Below are 19,048 nucleotides of genomic sequence, written 5' to 3' on the forward strand. Positions count from 1 at the left end.
CTGCCTTGCATAGGAAAGTTAATACTGTCGTCTCTCTGCTCACATCTAGAAAATGAGATATTGCCACAGAGACGCTTAAGTGCCCGCTGTCTGGAGTGTGTCCAGAGGAACACGTACATGAACTTTTCTACTCCACTTTAAAACCACGTAGTTTTTGTTTAAATCATCTTAATCTAGGAGGAAGCTATAGGAAAGAGGCGTTTTGATAGTCTGTCATGATATGGGGAAGGATGGGAGCAATTTGAGACTGTGATTCATGTTCGAAAACCTCTGAATTGAAAATCTCATTATTTGAAAAATCTCTGAATCTGTGATTTGCTCATTATCAGGTATTTTGAGGTCTCATAATGACCAAAGTTGTAAGATTGCTGAAAGGACGGGGTCAGAGACATCTCCGTTTATCTGTCACTTGTGGTATCGAAGGCTGCTGCTGATACAAGGCCCCTGTGAGGGCATCACGACTCTTCAGAACACGCCTGTTTGTGAGGCGGCAAGAGGAATGACACAGTGTTGAGTCGAAGACGCCTCGTTTTCAGTTTTCTGCACGTCACACACTTTCAGGATTGATCTTTATTTGGATTTTTAGTGGTTTGGCTTGCTTCCATTCAAAACTGAAGGAAGTGCAAATTTTAGCGTGTTTTAATGCAAAATCCATCTTTGAAGAATGGACCAAAAAACAAAGAGTGAAGATGAGGAAAACAGCACAAGCAGAGTCTGGAACGATCCCCTGAAGGTACAGCCTGCTCCTTCACCCCTGCAGGTAAAGGACCCACATCCCTCCGTAAGGCACAGCTTGGATGAAGGCAGACTGGTGGGATAGGTCCCCAGAAACCATCACCATGGGTCCAGCAATGGTTGACCCGCTCGCCCTGGCGACACCTTCCAGGGGAACCGATAATCCAGCAGAAAACCCTCTTGTACAGTTCAGCATGTTACTCCCTTGGGGACCAACTCCTGCAGGACAGCCAGGTCTGGGTGGAAGCTGAGGAGCACATAGGAAACATGAGGACTGGTTGCTTTTGCATGCCACCCTCCACGGGGTACAGCTCTTTGGTTAAGGTTTTCCAACACTGCGACATAAAACCTTATTTCAGCTGGGACTTTGGCTGCTTTTGAGCTTGTGCTAAATTAGTTGATACTAAATGCCTCACGAGATCGGATTTATTCCCTGACCGAGTGGGTCTTCATGGCTACCTTGATCTGTGGAAGATAGGAGATCACATGCCTTTGTAAAAGATTTGTGCGCATGCATGACCACCAATCTTCCCCGTTTCTGTACAACATGCAGTGATTGAAACCTGAGGGTTTGGAGCTGGTTGGTTCAGACACAACACAACACCTAGTTTTAAACTTGAGGAGTTCATGGAAAGAAGAAAAAAACTAATCAATAAAATTGCATGTTATCATGAAATATCCTTCAAAGATGTTTTTTATCTTAAGTTTTAAAGTTCTTCGTGTCACTTAAAATACCGTATTAGAAATGGTCAAGCGCAGCAGTAAATTACAGTGTTCAGCTGCTATGAATACAGGATGTTGGATTTTTGTGAAAGGCAGGGGTATCACAAAAAGAGGCTGAATTGTACTTCTCTAATGGTTAAAATTCTCTCTGCTGAAAATAGCATTTTGTTATTTTTAGTGCTGTAGTAGAGAGAGGTACTAAACTTGTGATACGTGATTTAAGAAGAAGGGTAAGCTAAAATCAAATTTAGAATAAATAAATGCTTTCTTGGTAAATTTCTGAGTAATTTCAAAATTGACTTCACAGAAACACAGTTTAGTAGCTTAGAAATACTTGAAACTGTGACAGGGAGTATTTTCACCACAATTATACTTGCTGTTTATTTTTTAGTATTTCAAATCACTCACACATGTATTTATATCCTTCCCTGGACCTGTCTCTCTATTTCTACACCTGTTCTGCCAAAATATAGAGCTGTCTAGAACTCACCTCATTTTCAGACTGGCTGTTTAAATGAGTTTTTATGGTGGTGGTGATGTAACCCTAAGCCTGAAATGTCAGCACAGTTTTCTTATTAACACACTGCCACAGAGCACGCTGAACTAAATTCTTTTCCCTCCTCCCTCTTGGCATTTTCCAGGCAAAGCAGCCAAACCACCTTCCGTATTGGCTGATCCTACCCCGATTCCTCCACCACCTGGAAGGAGGAAAGGGCTGCTCCTGGTTCAGGGGACCCTGGACCAGCAGAAAGCCATGATGCACCAATGACTCTCTAACCTGGCAAATACTGAACTATTTTAAGTGCATCCACCTTCCTGGCCAGTCCACTTTACTGTGTTAAACTCATGTTACAGCCCAGCTGTCAATGTCTATTCCCAAGATGACTGTGCGATAGCAGCCCTATTGCTATGAAAGCACTGGAAACATGCACACCTTCTCTTTCCCCTTCTCTCCATTCTTTCTTTTACAAGCATAGCTGGGCTGATGCTGCTTAGACTGCACCCAGGGCAGGTACCATGTTTCAGGGGCGCATCATTGACAGTAACGTCATCAAGCTCTTGAAATGACCTCTTACAGCAATCTGCAACCAGGGCTCCAGAAAACCATGGGCTAAGAAAGCTGGTCGGCAGACGACTACTATCCCTCACTTAAAAGTTGTCCATGCCCAGAGACATGGTTAGACCTTGAGTCGATATGGTCAGACCCTGCCTAGGCCGTCCAACTTGAGAAGCATAGCAAGGTATGCTCCATCACTGATTCCCCATAGCCAACACAGTAACACTGACCAGGGCTGATTTACACCACAAGAAATGACCACATGTATGTATGAAAGCTCTGGGATCAATTGTGCATGTTCCTTCTGTCACTTCCAAGTGCTCAGAGAAGAAGTAAACTCTGCAGCTCTATGGGTTTTTGTGCTGCTTCAAGTCAGGCTTCTCTCCTTGACATAATTTTCATGGGCTGTAAAAGTATGAGGAGACCTGGCAAGACTGCTGGAGCTTGATGCCTCTGACTAGAGCCAGAAAAAGCTTTACTTCAAGTAAAGTAACAATTCACAGCACAGATCTTGGAAAATTCAATTCCATCCCAACCATTATTACGAATTATTACGAATAGATCTTCCTTTATTTAATTTTGCAAGATAGAAGCCAGTGATGTTAACATTAAACTAGAATTCAAGCCATATTAGTAAAATTCATCATAAATCTTGACTCTGTTTAGCAGCTGACTTAGAAATTGCTACAAATGAGACTTTACAGCCTCTGCAAGACTCATAGCAGAATCTATGCAGCCATTGAAGTTGGACTGAGTAAATCCATCGCCCCCACAAATCAGGAGAGGTTGAGTATGAAGAATCATTTGTCCCGGAAAATTGGGCACAGCTTTTGTAACCTGAAAAAGAAAAGCATACAGAGAGATGGAAAAGAAAGTATTTTCTTTACCTCCATTTCACACCAGAAAGGTCAGTATTCCTGACAAACATGCCTTCATATGAAGCACCCCTCCCATCCCAGACCGTAGGTCCAAGCATTAATGATGAAAGTACCATAGTAATATATTTATCTCCTGGAGTTAAATAATTAGTATAAAGATTTCCCACTTGTGGACATTTAGAAACTTTACAGTCTCACCCTGTCTTGTGCTCAACTTGCCTCAGCAGAAATGAATTGCCTGACCCTGGACAGATGAGGCATGGAGATCTCTAAGCCAAAAAGTATGAAGATACATGATCTCACATCAGCAAAGCTGGGCTTGCAAAAAACTCCAGATATGTAACTATTCAACAAAGGAAAGGGAGCCTGACCTTTCCAAGAGCCTGCAACATGATGGGGTTGACCAGTCAACCTCCCTGGACGGGAAGTGAGGGGAACTGCAGAGTAACAACTGTCATGATGACCTGCCCGTGCTTCATGCTGCTGTTCAAGCGTACATACAGTCTTGGGACAACCCACCCTGTCTCCAGCTCTGCTGTGCTGGTCTCCTTTTTCATCTGAGCAGCACAAGAATTTTTAGACACTGCTAGAGATACAATCAACACTTTACCTGGCAGTAGCATGGGATAAGCTCTGAATAAGGTTGCTTTGATAAATACTTAATGTCATTCTCAATGTATGTATTGTATTTGTTTTAAATATATTTTTCCTGGCACTGTACGCTCAATTAAACTTGTATCTGTGGAGTGGCAGCTCTTGCGCAGTTCTATGTAACATTTCTAAAAATGAATGGACTTTGTTTTGGCCAGTACCTATTAACCTGAAGCTACCTGGAACTCATGGGGAGAACAAGACCTCTTTTCGGTATTGTACGTTATGACAAACACCAACGTGTGTCAAACGGCAGAGTAAAAGCACACTGTGTTTGTGTTTTTACCATGCTTGGCTGTGTCACACGTTGTTCTAGCCTGTTTGAAAACCTACGTACAAAGGCTGAGTGTCTGTGCTGTACTAAATCAGTGCATCCCAGAGCGGTGCTGGGGAATCTCAGGACGGAGATAAGGCAGCAGCAGCACTGGCCTAAAGGTAACTGTGAGGGCAAGAAAGGCTCAGGAGAAGGGGTAAAAAAAGATAAGAAGATGCTGGGCAGCTTGATGATGAAGTGATCGGCAGAAATAGTCTGAGAAAAGGAATGACAAAACAAGACCCATAAGGATGAAATGTTGAAAAAGAGGAAAAAAATATCTAGAAAGCCTGAGAGAGACAAAAAAAAAAGCCCGAGAGCAGAAGCACAGCAGTAGAGCAGCAACAGAGATCAAACCACAGAGATCATAAAGCATGACACAGAGAGTACAATTTTCTTTCGATCATTTCTTGACTTTCTGCCTTTGGTCCAAAGATAAGTTTTGGATTCCATTACTGTATCCCATCATGCAACTGTCGGCTTTGGTGAACAAGATGTAAAGCCCAATGCATTTTGTTCAGTCCTTGGAATTTTTCCATTGACTCAAATGTACGCTCGCCTAGCCACTGCCATGCCATTATCTGCCATTTCCAAGTTTGGATCAGCTGCAAATCACCCACATTTATGTTACTGGCTGCATTTTGTGTAAAAGAGGAAATTATCTGAAATGAATTTGTAGATAGTTGTGACCCATTCTCCATTATTCAACTTAACAGAAGAATCTTGTCATGTATGGTAAATCCAGCCAGAGATTGTCTTTCTCAGACTAATTTTAGGTCAGTACTTAATTTATTTCTAACTTTTTCTTACAGATCAAGGTCACTGAGCATAAAACAATGAAGAAAGGTTTAGCAGAAAAAGGCTTTTTGAGTGTCCTTGAGCGTCTTGACTACCTAGTGCTTATTTGATGCTGGCTGTACCGAACAGCTGCCGGTTTGTCATACTGATCGCAGGATCAATATTTTCACATCTGAGCCTGCATCTTCTCGCCTGTGTGGCAAGACTCTGTGCACAATGCAGTAAAGGCCCTCGCTCTAGATGTAGTGACTGGGGAAAGGAATGATCCTGCCCCTTCTTCAAGGGGGTGTCCAACATAAATTCCAAATTACCCTCGGTGATATGGCACAGCCTGTTGGATCTCCATCCTTGAAGACTTCAAGACTCAGCTAGACAAAGCCATGGTCGAGGTCACCTAGTGCTGGCAATAGTTCTGCTCTGAGCAGAGGTCCTGAAGAGGTCCCCTTGGAAGAGGTCCAATTTCTACGATTCTGTGTTTTCCCAGTATCCCTTATACATATAAAGTGCTTCTGTCAGAGGGACATGATGGGTTGGGAGGCTGTTGGCTCTGAATGCTAATAGTGTCTTATCATAATTAAGGCAGGGGATCCAGAATTGCAGCTGTGCTGCTGAGTAGTGTCAGTAGAAGTTTGGAAGTCCTAATCCCTCATCCACCACAGATAATTGTAATGTCTGCATTTTAATCCCAGGATTGTGTTTGGCCATGTGAAGGATGTTACAGCCGGATTTAATTAACAAGCAGGCTAAATCCTGTCTAAAAGAGTCAGGGAAAGATGCACCCATCTTATCAGTTCCCTTTGCTTCTGTGGCAACAGCTTATTATAATTGAAAGTAAAGACAGCTTTAAGAGAAAGAGGGAGCTCTGTCCTAGATATTGAATTTAGGCAGTGATTATTTTATAGGGTGGCAATAGAGATCTCTTTATTGAGATAACGGATCTGACCTACACTGACTAAGACAATCTAAGACATATTGACATTCATCCACCGAATTAAAGACTGGTGATAATTCCTCCTGTGACACAGCCATAAAGCACAAGCAGCTGCTGAAGTCAGTGGTTTTGGTTAGTAGCAGCACAGTCGATAGCAGGCAACAGAGGCAGGAGAAGGAAGCAAGAAACTGTAGAGCGGTTTGAGAAAATAACAGAGCATCATCCAGCAGTATGATGTCTGAATGTAATTTTTAAATAGGGTAACAGGACGCACACCTAGTGATTTAGGAAATCGACAATTTTGAAGCAATTGTGGAAAGTAAGAGTTCATTCCTACAGTCACTGTTCCAGCTACCTCTAAAAGATGAAGCAATAGGTACAAGGCTATAATAAATCCTGTGTGGTCATAATTTTGCCAGGATTCACAAAGCATAGTTGTTTGGTAGAATGCAATTGAGACTTTTTTTTTTTTAATTATTCAGTAGTAAGAAATTAACTGCCATTTTTGCCTTTTCCTTTATCTGTGTTTTCATGGTGAAATAAATCAGAACAGGCCATATATGATGCATGTGTTTATATGCCACCTTTGACACTATGCTAAACATGTGAGTAGTGTAAGGAAAAGGCATATTAAGCCCTTTCCTTGCACACATAAACAAAGTAGCTGAATTTGACAAATTTTATGACAGAGCTCTGTGGTACCACCAGTATCTATAGTGTACTAATTCTGTTTAAAAATACTTCTTACTTTGCTTTGGGAGCCCTTTCCAGAGTTGGTCAACCAAGTGTCTCTCTGTTGGAGACAGATCCAATTCTTCTCCTCCCTACCACCTGCAGCTCTTGTACTCGCAAGCAGTTTGAAGCAGAAAGGTAACAGATAATGCAGAAGAAGAGACCAGAAGTCACAACCAGAAAAAGATGCCTTAAGAGTGACAACTGTACAGAGACACTGTTACAAGCCAAAAAAACCAACCCTGAACTGATAAAGAGGAACATACAAAACATAGCATGATTTTTGTATGAGTCATCTGAAACACTAAAACCTATGTTAAGGTCATTTTTATATGACAACTGAGAACAAAAACTATGAACTGGGAAGTGATTTGCAAACTACCAATGCCTAACTCACAGAAAAATAAACTTTGTGCTAACAAGACCAGGTTCCTAAATTGGATGCAGATCAAAGGGTAAGAGTAGACTTCACAGCAGTCATCTATAGTAACTTTTCCAGACTTCATAAAAGGAAAAATTTTGAGGGGACTGCTTTAAGTAAATAGTTTGCATCAACTTCCACATTCAATCTCACCAACGTAATTTAAGAGGCTTTGGGTAAACATGTAGATATACTCTAATACTTTAGGAAATTGCCAATAATTTCCTTGGATTTTTAAAAGAAGTCTGTAAAATATACACATTTTGCTATTATTACCCTTAGGTAGTTTACTTTCAAATATTTTTCACATAACATTCTATTAAATTGAACTGGGCCAAATCAAACAATAACAATTAGTACATCTGAACGCAAGCACTTCTGCTACTCTGTGGTAGGGTGGGAATTTTGCTAATAATATCACATACTTTCGGATACAGAAGAGACAGATTGAGTCATATTTTTAAATACCAGCAAAAATCCCACTGAAATATGTGGGATTTACTTCCTTCCTGTGCAGTGCTCCTGTCCCTACTTACCAGAAGTGCTGCATGACTTACCACTAAGCCAGGTCCACTACATAAAAAAATGACTAGAAACGATCTGGCTGTCGTTGGCCAGCCTTGGACGCTGCTCACGGCTATGTGGAGGAATGTATTATGGATATCAAGCAACTACTCCCTTTCCTCTTGCTCCTCGAGTGTGAAAACCACTGGGTTGTACGATATCCTGTGTCTTGCGATACACTGGGCATTGCCTTGGCAGCATTCTCCCAGCTGACTGATTCCACCACAGATTACCTGAGAATATCTCCATTTCTGACACTTGATGCTGGCTGGTTTAGGCAAGGATGGCACAATCCTCTCCAGGTGACTGAGAATTAACTGCTGCACCTCTGCAGGGTCTGAATCCAGGTGCTCGCTTCCAAACGTCACAGTTGTGTGAACTACAACTGAGGGACCTATTTCAGGAGACTCTGAAATAAAGGAGAGAGATGCATTTGAGATTACTCATTAAGACTTGCCTTCCCCACATGGTGACAGTTGTGCGTCTAGCCTAGGAATCAATAAGAAGGAAAATATCTGTGGCACCACCCTGTTCTTCCAGCTGGAAAAAAACACAAGGAGTAACACCACAAATTGTTCCTGAGAAACACAGTGAAGAAATCCAGGCTTTTTGCAAAATTTGTGATGGTTTTCCCACTGCAATAACCCTAGCTCTACATATGTCTCCTAGAGGAACCTCAAGGCATTCCCACACCCTCTAAGTAGCAGCTGGAAGGAGCCGGGAATATACTGGAAGCAAACCCTTCCCCTTTCTCCTCCTGGATATTTCAACAGGCTCTACAAGGAGGGCAACAAACTGGCAAGTGTGGCAAACCAGCAAAAGAGAACAACAAACAAAACCACAAAAATAGGATTTTTTCCAGCGAGGTCTACGTATAGTAACAATCAGTGCCTCTACAATGGCAGGGCACTCGGAGGCACACAGTCGCAGCCACCCACCTGCAAGGCGAGGTGAGGCTTCCCAAAGGGCTATGCTTGCGGCTGGGACTCATGCTGTCACTGGCGAGGGTCAAGGAGAAACCCTTTACCAAAGGCTGAAGCTCACCCAGCCGTGTGATAAGATTAAGGTATTGGATAATGCACCTTTTTTTTCGTTTTTTTTTTTTTTTTTTTTTGATGGAAGATTATTCTTGGCAATGGAATGGCTCTGACGTTGCCTGTGGGATCGATGCCCAGGGGCTTCATGAAGGCACGTGAAGTTCTTCTGAGCTCAGCAGCGCTCACCAGATGTAAACCAAACAAAACGCAGTTGTGGCCACTGTAAGCCCGATGCACATAAGCCACCACACTGGCAACGGTGCCACCTCAAGTCTCATGCCAACAAGCCACCTGCTCTGTCGAAGAAGCGTGGGCAGTTGGGTCACGGGAGCCCGTTTCTTACCCACCAATATCAGACTAATTTATATTCTTTCTCCCCTGCATGTTTGAAATGCATGTCCCCGTAAGGGGACAATCTCTGCAACAATACGAAAGACTTGAACATGAAATCATCAAAAGATAAAAAATACCTTTAAGGTAAAGGACAAAAAAAGAAGAGTGTTTGTTGCATTACTGTGAAAAACATCTGCTCCCTTAATAATTGGTTGCATGTTGGCCATGCAACAGTATTTACCTAGTTGAAAAGCTAGAAAAAACCCAATATTTTACATTTATGGAGGGGGAGAAAGGGAACAGAAACCAGGGCAAGTTAGCTTGAGAAATCAGGGCTTCCTTTTGGCCTGCACAAGTGAACTCAACTAAAATTTTGCCGTTCTAGCAACTTCCAGGAAATCAACGTGTGGTTGTCTACATGCACATTTTGGGGAGTGTGAACCTTCAATACAACTTGGTTCGAGTTGATGATCTTAAAGGTCTTTTCCATCCTAAAGGATTCTATGATTCTGTCCTCAGGCAAATACGTGCGAGTGAGCAAAACTCAAAAAAAAAATTTGTCCCTTAAAAATCAACCAGGCTGCAGTGCTGGGGGAGGAACAGAAGGCAGTTCAAGTGCTGATGTTCATCCCTGCAGACTTGGAAATGGCCAAGCTTCGTTAAGGCTGAGGTTGGTTGCATGTTCTCTAGAGCAAGGGACTTCTGTCCCCACTGGCATGTTGGCTTGTCACCTTATAGACTTAGTCTGGACAGCCAACAACCAGCAGCCACAGAATTTGTCTAGAACAGGGGATTTTCAGGCTCAGTGATTTCCCTGTGCCAACGCACGACGAGGACCCAGCAGGTGCTTGTGCAAGTTGTCCCTGCTGAGGCTGTTCCGCTTTCAATGAGCAGGATGCATTTGCTGGAGCAAGGACGCAACCTGGGTTCTGCTACATTTCAGCTGAGAGCTCAAACTCACCAAGCTGGTTGTTAAATTAAGCAATCCCCTCTCGCTCCATTAACCAGAAATTCCCTCTTTTGGAAGCAGAAACCCTTTTTTGGCTAAACCTTTGTTTGAATTAGCACATTCCTAGAAAAATATTTTAGTTTCATCAAACGAGCACTTTATGACCAAGGAATCCACAAAGAAAGAGGCAGCTGAACACTTTCTGACCAGTTCTGGCTGTTAGGTACCAAGCTTGACAGAAATCGTTCTCTCTGCTGGTGAAGAGATCTCCAGCACAGCTCCTCCAGTTGGGGATCCCATCTGAGAAGATGAGAAATTCCAGCTTTCCAAAGGCAACCAAAATGTCTTTCTCTGATAAGCCTTCTGTCCTGGGCTGATCACTTCAGAATACACCACTGAGGCACAGCAGCACCAGGTCCTAGCACCCACAGCAAGCATGAAAACAATGGCTTTAACTTCAGGTGGACGGACCCCTTCACCGAGTCTTTTTCTTGGGTGGGCCAGCTCAGTCAAGCCTTGCTCGGAAAACTGGGAAAATGTGGCAAAAAGGGTGGGAAGATGTTTCCTGGTTGTGATCAGGAATGCACCCTGACAGATGATGTCTGAAGGCACCAAGCCATGGTGCTGCCTTTTCTCAAAGTTCTCCTTTCCCAAATAAGGCACTCCTAAGAGTGGAAGATCACTCACTTCACTGCCTGGGTTGGGCTTGCAAGCTCTGTTTTCAGCAAGTACTAGAGCCCTTTTCCTGGGTGATTTCCTGAAGTGTCCAGAAACTTTGAATTTGTTTTCTATTTTAATCTGAAGTGCTGATTTTGCTCTCTTGTGTCTTGGGCTTGAAAGTAAGACTTAACCAGCATGGATGGACAGGTCCCAAGATGGATTTGGGATGAGGATAAGGCAGATTTAGGGATGAAGACTGTAGAGTGAAACAAGGACCACTCTTGTCTAGAAGCAGCGGCTTAGCAAAGGGGCCATCTTCTTCCCTGAGCTCTGATGAACTGGTTGCCCAAGTCTAACACCCAGCCTCAGATTCATCTTCCTGGGATTCTTCCTGACACCCCCAAGCCTGGTTTCACAGCCTAGCACAGGACGTACCTCTGTTTGCCTCAGCTTTTCCAACTGTCTGGAAAAACATCAGGAACACTGCTCAGTCTCTCCTTCCCATTTTGGGGGAGAAAACAGGTCTTCTGACATTTCTACATAAAGACTGTCAGGGACAAAAGACCAAGTGGGGAAGCCTATTAGGTACCTTGGGGTTTATTATAGTGTACATGGTATTTGGCAAATTCTTCCACATAAACTTGGCAAAAAGGCTCATTAAAAGATGTCTAAGCATTTTAATAAAATAAATATTCATTGCTTGCTGTGACTTGTTATAGCCAATGATTCTTGGACAGGACCGCCTTCTTTCAAATCTCTCATCTCTTCCATAGCATGTACAAAACAAGTTTCAGGAGAACAGGCAGTTCGTTGAGTTTTTAATTCCTCCTTTGAGCTACTCATAGCTTGGAGAGCTTCCAGAGGCCACTGAGTCACAGCCTTCCAGTACTGAAATATGCAGCCTGTGAGGATCAAGTTTAGCCTCAAGCCCTTTGCTTTCTTCTGCAAAAATACTGGCTAAGAGAGGAGTTTAAAATAGATTTTTCCCTGAAAGCAATGGGGGTATCTCAGCCTTGATGCACCGGGTATGAACGACTGTTCAGCTGTCGCAGGAGTTAAAACTGTCGTTTTCCGCCCAACGCATTTAGAACAGGCTGCAACATCTAGCTTAAAAACAAGAGCTTCTGGCAGGGCTTCTCATAAGATTTTAATTTCCTTTATTTGTGGCAAGGAGGCAAGCAGTCCACGGCCATGCTAGCCGATGATGAAGTAGCATGGGACATGTGGCAAGCCTGGGAATGCTCGGCAATGCAAGGGGTAATGATCTGAGGGTGAATGGAAGCAGCATAAAAGCTTTAATCTGCTCCCAGTTCTCTCCCCCTCTCATCCCAGCTGCATGGCAATTAATGCGATCACTTGATGCGGTGGCAGCCCTAAGACACTGGGTAGATCAGAGCTAGAATGAGATGGCAGAGTTGGCTGTAGCTCATACCTACTTAACGAGCAAGGAGCTGCTCTGCCAGTGTTGGCAGCGCCCTCAGTATCCGCCATTGCTGAGGGACCCTGCTGAAAACCTACGAGCAGTGAGCTTGCGCCTGGACCTCCTTCCTCTGTCCAGCCTGCGCGGCAACGTCAGCTGCAGGGGCTGGGTGCCTGATCCCCGTCCCCCCCAGTCTGCCTGTGTTAACTGGCACCAGGAGGAACACAGCTTTTTGTGCAGAGACCCCGGTGAGGCTGCAGCCAGGGAAGGAAGCGCTGCAGTCATCTCGTGCAGTGACAGCAGTCTGGCGGACGCAGTTTGTGTCTGAGGTTCAGACTGTCCTCTTCGCCATGACATAGGGCAGATGCTACACTGTATCTACAGGTTTCTTTTGCTTCTGCGTTAAGTTTTCTTCATTTTACTGTTAATTTCTTTTGCTCTGCTGCATTGCACAGGACCGACACAGGCAGATAATAGATGCAAATTGATGAACATGAGGATAAACACATTCCTTTCAAGAATCGTTTTGCTTCCATGTAAATAGAAAAGAACTGCGTGATCTTTGGCGTATCGCCTCATCCAGCTCAGTGTCCCGTCCGTGACAGCGAAGGTGTTGCAGAAGCCGCTACGTCCCTGCCTGGCCCAGCAGCAGCAGCTGGGGCTGTGCAGACTCTGCAGACTGTGGAGTGGCTGGCTCGTGGGGATGGGAAGAGGGCCACAGCCAGGCTCTGATGTGGGTCCCAGATTTAACACGACCACCCTCCTTGGGATGTCTTGGCCACCACATCTTGGCCACCACCACTATCTACACACAGTCATTTTGAGCAGCCTGCAAGGGTGAGCAGAGTACTAGGGATGAACAAATCTCAGGTTTTTTGTCTCAAAATATGAAGTTCCACCAGTCCTCCACAGACAAGTCTAGTCCACAAAGACCTTATGGGAGACACTGAAGCACTTCAGACCAAAGTCCAGCTGCACTGCCAGTCTGATCAGCAGTGTCTTCCCCTCTTAGCGAGTCTGAAACCACGTATATGGAAAAGGAAAATGGACGAATTGAAAAGATGGGATTAAATAAATGCAGAATTAAATAAGTGAGGAATTGAAAAGTGAGGATCTAACTGCATCTTCCACATCCTAAAGGGACGGTGACAGAGATGACAGAGCCAGAGTTTTCTCAGAAGTTCAAAGCAACAGGACAAGAGTCAATGGGCACAATGGCAATGAGGGAAAACCCCACTTGGACATGAAGATCCAGCCCCTTCCCATGTGAGTGGGGCATCCCTGGGACGGGGCCCTGGGTGGTGGTGGATCTCCATCCTCGGGGGACTGCCCCGACTCACCTGGACACCTGCTGTAGCTGTGACATTTGCTCTGCTGGGAGCAGGGTCAGGCCAGAGACCCCCACCCCAGTGCCTCCAGCTGGAGCCTGGTGGGTTTGTATAAGCCCACGAAAACAGACAAGGAAGACCTCCAACACTGAGTAATGTGAAGTACAAGCTGTCACAGGTAGAGGACACATCAGCTATCTGGAAGGTGTGTCAAAGACAGAAAGCATGAAAGCAATTAGAGCTCACCATACACTGCACTTCAGCCATTTACGACTGTGAATTAAGCACTATCAAAGTCTCCCCATGTCGAACTCTCTGGGGGAACTGGATCTTGAGCTGCAACCTGGGAATGAGGGGAAAGGTGTTTGGATTGTGAGCAGGAGAAGGTGGCCATCAGCTTTTTAACATTTCGGGACTGTCTCAACACTCATCATTAATTCCCAGCTAGAGAAATCACACAGGCTTTGTAAAGAAAGAGAAGGACAGACTGCTGACAAGTGAGAATTTATGCAGGATTAAGCCTGTTAGGAGTATTATCTTCCAGAAAAAGGATGGGGCTAATAAAAGACTCCCTGGAGAAGAGCACAGAGAACAGAGCCCAGGGCCACTTCTCCAGCACAGTGGCTTGTGACTCAAGAGCATCTGGCACCAGAACGGTGGCTCCTAGCTTTGAATAACGTGTAGGGCAGAATGATGAGACGGAAGAGCATGGTGTCCCTGGTGAAGCTGCTCAGCAAAGCTGCTCAGGCTAGAAGCGTAGCTGTCACTATTATGGTGGGAAAGAAGACTTGTGGGCAAATTCCTCCACTCATTCTGTACTGCAGGATGGTGACAATATGAACAGCCCATGGTGCCAAGTCCTTTCACATGGATCTCTTCTGCCCTGGGAAGTTCTCAGATGATATTAAGGGTGTAAAGTCAGCTCCTGTGGTGGCCATGTCCTCCTTACCATCAGTCTCAGGGAAGGAAGGGGACGGACAGATCACTAAAGCATAAACACCTCAATAAAACAAAACATAACTTCTCAGAGAAAGCCTACAGTGGTTTATCTGTCCACCAAAATCTTCTTCCTTGCAAAATGCAGAAGTTACTTTTCTCTGGTGAATCTATGCCAAGGTCAGGGTTCAGAGTCCCTACATTCAAGAGACATTTTAGAGATCAGTTCTGATCCCTGGGATCCACAGAGGCCTGAAGTTTCCTGAGCAGGGAAAACACCATCAGAGCCTGAAAGTCATAGGGTTCATTTGACGAATGGTCAGGATGGTATCTGTCATGTTCTGGGAGCGTGACAGGTCAAAAAGTAACTGTGGAAGGGGAAGAACTGGGGTAAACATAGATTTCAAGGCGCCAGCAATGGGACAGATCACAGTGCTCTTGGGACTGTATTCATGGCAGAAAGTACCCTAAGAAGGACCCATTTGCCCTTCGACACCGCCCGTGCGGCTAGCAACGGAGACTTGGCAAAGACGTGGAGAAGCAGCTATAGCTTCTCCTACTATCCCCAAGAAACCAAAGCCAACTGGATTTGTCCAAACAATAATATTCTAGGAGAGAAAATCATGTCTGAGGGCCATTGTGGAGCATGTCCTGCAGTTCCTCAGCTGAAAGGCTTTGAAGCAAGAAACCCTGTACTGCAAGGGACACATTGTCCATCCACCAAGGCACCAAGGCCAGAGTGTTCAGAGAGGCTGATCAGCCTCAACCTTAGTAGTTGTTGCACTGGTCTAGGACTTAAGGACATTTCTGGGGAAGCGTGATGCAGCACTGGCTGCAATCTGCATGCCCTGGAAGTGCCCTGTGGCTCAAAGGCTCTGCAAAGCCCATAAATCCACCGACCCCTGGGAGAACGAGATCTGCTTTGATAAAGGCATAAAAGTAAGTAGCCAAGACCTGCAGATCAGTTTGCAGGCTCCATAGATACATCCACAAAAGGTCCACAAAGAGAATTGAAAACTTTTACTGGTTCAGCTGCGTTGACATTAAAACTTGCTGGACAGCGAAGGTTGAAGAACTGTCTGTTTTTGCCAAGGGGGCTTGGTTGGACTCACTTCCTAGTTAATTTATTAGTGTGTTCAGTAAATATTCAATGTTGTTTGCCTCAGAGTCACAGGATTTAGGTAGGGAGGGACCTCTGGAGGTCTCTAGTCCAACCTCCTGCTCAAAACAGGGGCCAGCTTTGAAGTCAGATTGTACTCCTGCTGTTTGAGTGCTCAGCTGAATGGCTGGGATCCCCTCCAGTGCTGGCACGGACATGTCTCCTTCCTAGGGGATCGATCCTAGGGTTACAACCTAGTCTCCAGAAGAGACCTGTATATGGATGTGATAGGCACACATCTTCAACGGGAATGTCTTCCTCATTCCTAGAGGGACAGCATCAAGCATTTTCCTCATGTTCCTGCCCAAAACCTGGAGTCAGAAGAGATACTGATAAAAGACAAGATGTTGCTTCCTGCCCCTCAGGATTTTTTAATCTTACTGGGGAGATGTGTTTTTTGCGATCCAAAACCCATTTTGGTCCTGGGTAGCACGAGGGGAAGGGGAAGGGCTTCATCACTGGCACGCCAAACAAACCCTCGAAGCTAGGCTGTAAAGGAGATGCTGCTGGGTCAGTGCAGAGGGCAGCAGAGAAGCTGGACACCTCCAGATGGGCTGGAACTGCATCCCTGCTCCCTGGGAAGGATCAGCAGGCTGCCGGAAGTCAGCATGCAGGCCTTATAGAACTATATCTAAAATTAATAAAAAGAACGGTGATTAACTTTACCACACCTAGCAAACGAGCAAGAGAGATGGAGGTTCACTTTCAAAATGCCACGCTGCTATTTGGCAAAAGGCTTAGTGAGCTTCCTGAGTTACCCCCAGATGTTCCCGTGGTTCGTAAGGTCCCGTATTCTCCCTGGAATAAAATCTGTTCTGTCTCACAAGGCACATTTTGGAAGAGTCCATGTAAAGAACGGCACTAATTTTTTTATATTCAGAAATTCAGCATTTCATTAGCCTTACAGACAGTTTCTGATTAGTTTTCTAAAAGGCAGGCAGGGCAGGCAGGGGTTTACAAAGCAATTGCCCATGTAATGAAGTGAAAACCTAAATAACTGTTTAACTCTTCCACCTTTCAAAAAATTCTTATTTCAGAACTGAGAAGATAAAGGAATCTGTATTTTAAAATTAAAAAGGATACTCAAGAATTACACCGATCCTGAAAACCTGTAAGATGAATCTTCCCTTTAAATTATATAACCTTGCAATCCTGAAGCGAAAGAAGGGAACCGCTTCCATTTTTGTGTGTCATCTATCTTTAGTTCTCCAGAATGCAAAGAGATGCAAAGACTGCAGTGTTACAGAAATGAGGCTTGAAATAATTTATACTGAAGAATTCCCACTGTCCCCTCGACCAGTTATAAATATTGATGGGGTGTTTAAGGCAGCCAATCACACAAATATTTAATATTCATACATACTGCGCAGGGAATTCAACATACACTTCTTGTAGGCTCTTCCTTATGTAACGTTCGAGCGCATTACCTTTGTGGATGGAGACACGATTTTATGAACAGCAGCTGACATCCTCAGCTGATGCAAAAAGCCTTCCTTCTTGAAGGCTCATCGCGCTCCAGATTACATTAGTAGCAGCAGTATCAGAGAAACAGTTTTATTATTGATTTCTTGGCATAAATCGGGAAGAAAACAGATGTCATCCGTGGTTATCAATAAGGAACTAGGCTGTGTCACGATGAAGCCAACTAACGGTAGCACGTTGTGCTGCAGAGAAGAGTTGCCAGGGCTCCCTGGGTGCCGGTGCCTTCCCCAGCAGGCTCAGCTGCGCAGGGGTCAGGCTCGCTACCTCCTCCCCATCGCAGCAAGGAATCGTCCATCGCAGAAGACCATATTCCTCTCTAGCAGTGCAAACAAAGACAAAACTCTGAGAAGTCATGCTGTTCTGTCTCACCCACCTGGACTGCCAGAAAGACAGCATGGTCACCTGGCTTGTTGTGCATTATGAAAGTCCAGGGGACATGCTGATGAGAGTTACGTTGAATGCAAAGTTATGATTTAAAGAATAATGTTACACGACAAATGTCTGAAGAACCAGTAACCCTTGAGCAGTCTGCATAAAGGAATTAAGGAGAAAACAAAAAGAGAGGGGATGCCTCTGTATGAAGAGGCTTTATGAGTTTGTGAGTGCTGTGCAACAAGCAGCGATTCAGAGTGCTGCAGCTCGTCACAATGCAGTGAGGTGTGAGCCGTCCTTAGGGAAGCAAGTAAAGGCTGGAGAATTACAGACTGCAACTCACTGGCTCTGCTAACAAACCCATCCTATTGTATAATTGTAACAACAAGGCTGTTTCAGGTAGTTCACCAGTAAAATGTGAAATTTGCGTAAGAAAGAGAGTTTTACATATCTGCTTTACTAAATGAGTCAAAGCAGGGATTACCACGTCTCATACAAACGAAAAGGACAGTTTGGACTTTCATAGTGAGGGCTAGACTTTGCCTTCCGGCCTTTGAAGGCTAGCCTACCTGCTTTTAGGTAGACATTATATAGATGTAGCTATTTTTTGTATAATGACGTGTTTAACAAAAAGTCCCTTAGCAGAAAGCTAGAGTTATTTCCTTTGGGTCTGTATAGTTGAATGCTGTTTACTAAAATGTTACCATTTGAGGTGGTAACGAGGGTTAGATAAACCTCCGTTAATTGTGGATACATCAAAGTAGGTGTAGAAACACTAGAAAAATCAAATTTCTGTTTGTGTCTGGTTCATTAGTCATTTTTACTTGTGCCTAGAGAACTGCAGCCGTGCTCCTCTATCTGCTGAGGATGCACTCCTGACAAGCATTGCAGCCACATCTGATGGGCAGCACCACAATTTTCCTATTTAGCTTCATGCAATGGAGGGAGGGATGCATGCAGGGGCTTGAGAAATAACAAACAACTGAAAATACAGGGACAGGGTATATGGCATAGAGGAGGAACAGTGGAAGCAGGACCATTCAGGCATCAACTGGAGAAGGTGACGGCTTTTTGGGAAGGATGACTGTCCTGAAAAATCTCAGCTGCTTCACCCAGGAGACCCAATGTAAATCTTAGCCTCAGCATTTCTGCTTTCTCTCTTTGAATGCTTTCTTCTTCATTGTCACCATCATCTTCTTCAGATGAATCGGGATCAATCAAGGTTGAAGAATGGGAAGAACGATGAGTGACTGGAGTGTGGTGTTAAAACATCAGCAATGGCACCCCAAAAAAACAGACAGCAAACAAGGGACAGTGAGGTGCTGCTGTGCCTCCCATTGAAATGTTCTGGAGGTCAGTCAGAAGCACGGAAAGAAAAATCAAAACGCAAAATACTTTCATATGTGCTAAAACAAACATAAAGGAACTTTATGTTCAAGTGTTCTGGCTGCAGCATTCCAATATATGTAAATAAGTTTCACATTCAGCCCCCCTTGCCCCTGTTGTTATAGTACATATGTGCGTGTGTGTCTATTATCAGCAGAGCCGTGCACGTGTTTGAAGAAGAGT

General features: G+C 44.4%; 1 protein-coding gene across 1 annotated transcript in view; it reads right to left on the reverse strand.

Annotated features, from left to right (window-relative positions):
- Window positions 1–523: 523 nt before the first annotated feature.
- RNLS (renalase, FAD dependent amine oxidase) overlaps window positions 524–19,048 on the reverse strand; it is an 80,183-nt gene continuing 61,658 nt past the window's right edge. The window contains exons 6-7 of the mRNA XM_075759040.1: window positions 8,037–8,212; window positions 524–3,352 (exon numbers count right to left, since the gene is read on the reverse strand). Coding sequence (XP_075615155.1) covers window positions 3,200–3,352; window positions 8,037–8,212 — 329 coding nt within the window. The 3' untranslated portion in view covers window positions 524–3,199. The remainder of the gene's footprint in view (window positions 3,353–8,036; window positions 8,213–19,048) is intronic.

This window comes from Balearica regulorum, chromosome 7, assembly GCF_011004875.1.
Source record: "Balearica regulorum gibbericeps isolate bBalReg1 chromosome 7, bBalReg1.pri, whole genome shotgun sequence".
NCBI classification, from domain to species: Eukaryota; Metazoa; Chordata; class Aves; order Gruiformes; family Gruidae; genus Balearica; species Balearica regulorum.